Raw genomic sequence first — 3,564 nt, forward strand, 5'->3', positions numbered from 1 at the left:
AGGTATTAATAGACCGTATTTATTTAAAAACCCTTATTTATATTTAGGGTTAAATATGTTTATAATCCCTGTATTTTGGGACGAGTTTGATTTTAGTCCATTTTCAAATTAAGGTACAATTTGGTGTAAAAAATTCAAATGCTATAATGAAACGTGTTTAAAAGACTAAATTGTAACTTAGTTTAAAAATAGACTAAAATTAAAATCGTCTCAAAATATAAGGATTAAAAACATATTTAATCCTTATATTTACTATGATTTATATTTTTCTAGAAACTAATAATTTGGACGGAATCAATAAAAAAAACATTTAAAACCCTATATTTTGAGATATTATTTTTAATTAAAAATATGAAAATAATTCTTTTAACAATATTTTTATAATAATTTTTTATAATAAATACGTAATAGTTTATGATTAATTTATTTTAAATAATTTTTAAATATAAATTTATACGTGTAGTAAAAAAGTTGTTAAAAAGACTTATCATAATATCACCTTACAAAAAGTTATCTATGCCTTACTATTATTTTAAAAATTAAAAGAATTCGCGCCAGTATAAAGCAAATTTCTTTCGTCTTCTCCTTTGCAGTAACACTCTGAAATCCATCGCATAACGTTCTGAAATTCATCACGTAGAGCTCTCAACGACAGCTCCATTCGTTCATCTGCATCCATCACCGTAGCTCTCAACGACAAACGTGCGTTTCTTCTGCAGTCGTGCACATCTTCTTTTCCGTTTGCAATTTGTTTCATTCGAGTGGTGCCGGTGAAAGCTGCAACGTGATTGAGTTAAGGTATGTTGCCATGTGTTTTGTTGAACGGAGCAGGACTCTATACAACTTCTCTTTTCTATTTCTATAACCCTAAACCAATCAATTAAGCTATTAGTTTGATGTGTTCGTTTTCGTCTTCTTAGCATCAGGGTTTCTGATTTTAATTGAAATTTTTGCTTTGGCTGAAGGAAGAGCTGAAGATACCAGTTGATCTTCAATCGTACAAGCTGGATCCACATTTCACCAACGAGCAAAGAGTTATGTTGTGAACGCGGACTCTGGAGAATCATTTGAATTTGCTAAACCTCAACATTTTCCAAAACCCTTTCGGGGCTCTATCAAATATTACTTGGATGCATTTACCAGGTTTTTCAATCCATACGTACTCATTGGCACAGTTAAGTCAAATCCTTTTCTTTCTCCTGCGCAATTATTTAGTCAAATAATATCGATCGAATTCTTTTGCATGAACCTCGTATTCTATAAAAGAAAACGTGTAATGTTTTTTTGAATCATTTTACTTAATTAAGTTGTTTTTATTTTTACAGGCAATAAGCATAACTTCTATGTCTCCTTGCAGTAGACAAGTTATCAGATATTTCTCAATATTTCATTGGCTTGTTCCAGGTGGGAACTTAACTCTGTTGGTCTTAAAAATACCTTATTAATGCATGATTTTTGCTACTTTACTTAAGTTTACTAGTAGCTTTGAGCATAATGACTAGATTTTTTATCATTCTATTTGAGGCCGAAGTAGCTGCTGCTTTAAGAGCGGTAATGTTGTAGGCTGGAATCATTTAACTGATGTTGAAATAGACAAGGTATGAAACTTATTAACACTAATGGACAATATGCTAAGTTCATCACTACTTTTTTTCTTTCAGGACTTTTGGTCAAACAATACTAAATTTGAGTTTTAAAAATTAAATTAAGCGTTTTGAAGTGAGCCAATGCAACTCATTCTTCCATAATATTTTTATTTTTTTTTATAAATTTCAATATAAATTAGAAATATTTCTTATTCAACTTGACAAGTGATGAAAAACATGAGAAATATCAGAGTCATATATTATTATTGTTAGGAATCTAAATATGAGTTGAAAGTCTCGTTACATTTGTATGAAAAACTCATAATTTAGAGATGCTCAATCTCTTTGGTGTATCTCAGTCAAAAAAATTCAACAGTGGTATTAGGATACATAATATGCATACCAAATTTTAGTGCGAGGAACGAATATTGATCTTTGCCAAATGTTGTATTGCAGATAAACAAACCATATCGCCCATTGGCATCAGGGGAGTATTCTTTTGGAGCTGGTGTCATTCTCACTGCATCATGTTTGATTCTGGTATTATATCTAACATTGTCCTCTTTGTAATGCACACCATGACTTCTATTAGATGTTCCTCGTTTATAGTATGTTCAAGGAACCAATTAGTTTCTACATTAATTTATTAGTCAAATTATTCAGTATAATTTTAGATATGTAAATTTGGATTTATTTCCAGTTTTTTTTGTTCCGTTCTCTTTTTAATGTCTGAAATAGAAAGAGAATCAATGAAAAGTTTTCATAAACAGTCTGCTTTCTTTCAATGAGTATGTACTTTTGTGATACTACTAGAGTTCCCCCCTGCCTGGGATTGTTACAAAGTAAGAATTCAAAGTCATTTCATTTTAATATGTATTTCATCTGGTCTATGGCCTTACCTTTGTTAGAAATCGGTTTTCTTTTCTCTGAAACGTGGATCTAACCTTCAAAAAGTTATACTCTCTTTCAGAATTGTCTGATGTAATGGTTATTAAAAACTATCATTTTAATCTCTTTTACAGAGTTTTGGAAGTGGATGGATTGTAGGTTCACCTCCATTGTTGTGGGCTCTTTCCATCCATTTTTTGCTGGGGACTGCTTATTCAATCGGTGTAAGTTCATTTTGATGGCATATACACTTCATTTCCCCCCTGGTTATTTAGGGCATAATTTTTAATGGTCATTGTACGATTTGTTCATTTTCTATAACAAGAATTTTATTGTGCTTTATCAGATTCGTGTGAACATTATGCAGTAAATGTTAAACAACATCTGTACTTACACTTAATTTTCCTATTAGGAGGAAAACTTTGTGTATTGGACGAAAGCTTTAAGGATTGGAATTATGTGACACTTCTTTTCTTTTTCAGTAGTTATATTTAAATTAAGCTTCTCTAAAGCATCTGTTCAGAAACTTTGTTTGATAGTGACTACATTTATGATCGAGCTCACATATATGTGTGCGTGTGTAGAGATGGAGAAGAAGCTGTTAATGAAAAATTTCCATTTATCAATGTTTCACGAATGCCATCATCATAACTTCAAAATGCAAAGAGGAGAATGAAAACCAAGAATAAAGTATGATAGTACATGTATATTGGAGAAAGATATTAAGGCACACTTCTGAACTGACAACAAGAAACAAGCATGGCTACAGTATATCCAAAAGAAGGATTACATCGGTGCAGGCCTTATTATGAAGAAATTCATAGCATTACAAATTAATGGCAACAATGTTGAACATAATGAAAAAATTGATATTGATTTAGCCGTAAGCTTAATACTTAGGAGGCGGGGGTGGAGACTTGTAGTAATATGGTGGTGGTGAAGGAGAAGGAGGTGGGGGTGACTTGTAATAGTATGGTGGAGGAGGCGAGGGAGAAGATGGAAGAGGAGACTTATATACATAGGGAGGAGGCGGAGAAGGTGAAGGAGGAGGAGGAGACTTGTAAACATATGGCGGAGGAGGAGAGGGAGA

The 3,564-nt window shown here is 32.1% G+C and overlaps 1 protein-coding gene across 3 annotated transcripts in view; it reads left to right on the plus strand.

Moving 5' to 3' along the window:
- Positions 1–604: 604 nt before the first annotated feature.
- The window catches only part of LOC111241262, a 5,464-nt gene continuing 2,504 nt past the window's right edge, over positions 605–3,564 (plus strand). Inside the window, exons 1-6 of one of the 3 annotated variants that reach the window (XM_022778413.1) lie at positions 605–798; positions 966–1,175; positions 1,326–1,404; positions 2,043–2,126; positions 2,609–2,698; positions 3,059–3,369. In XM_022778413.1, the coding sequence (XP_022634134.1) occupies positions 1,131–1,175; positions 1,326–1,404; positions 2,043–2,126; positions 2,609–2,698; positions 3,059–3,060 (300 nt within the window). In that variant the 5' untranslated portion in view covers positions 605–798; positions 966–1,130 and the 3' untranslated portion in view covers positions 3,061–3,369. The other 2 variants (XM_022778412.1, XM_022778411.1) reach the window with 2 other exon arrangements.

The sequence above is a fragment of the Vigna radiata genome, chromosome 2 (genome assembly GCF_000741045.1).
Source record: "Vigna radiata var. radiata cultivar VC1973A chromosome 2, Vradiata_ver6, whole genome shotgun sequence".
NCBI classification, from domain to species: domain Eukaryota; kingdom Viridiplantae; phylum Streptophyta; class Magnoliopsida; order Fabales; family Fabaceae; genus Vigna; species Vigna radiata.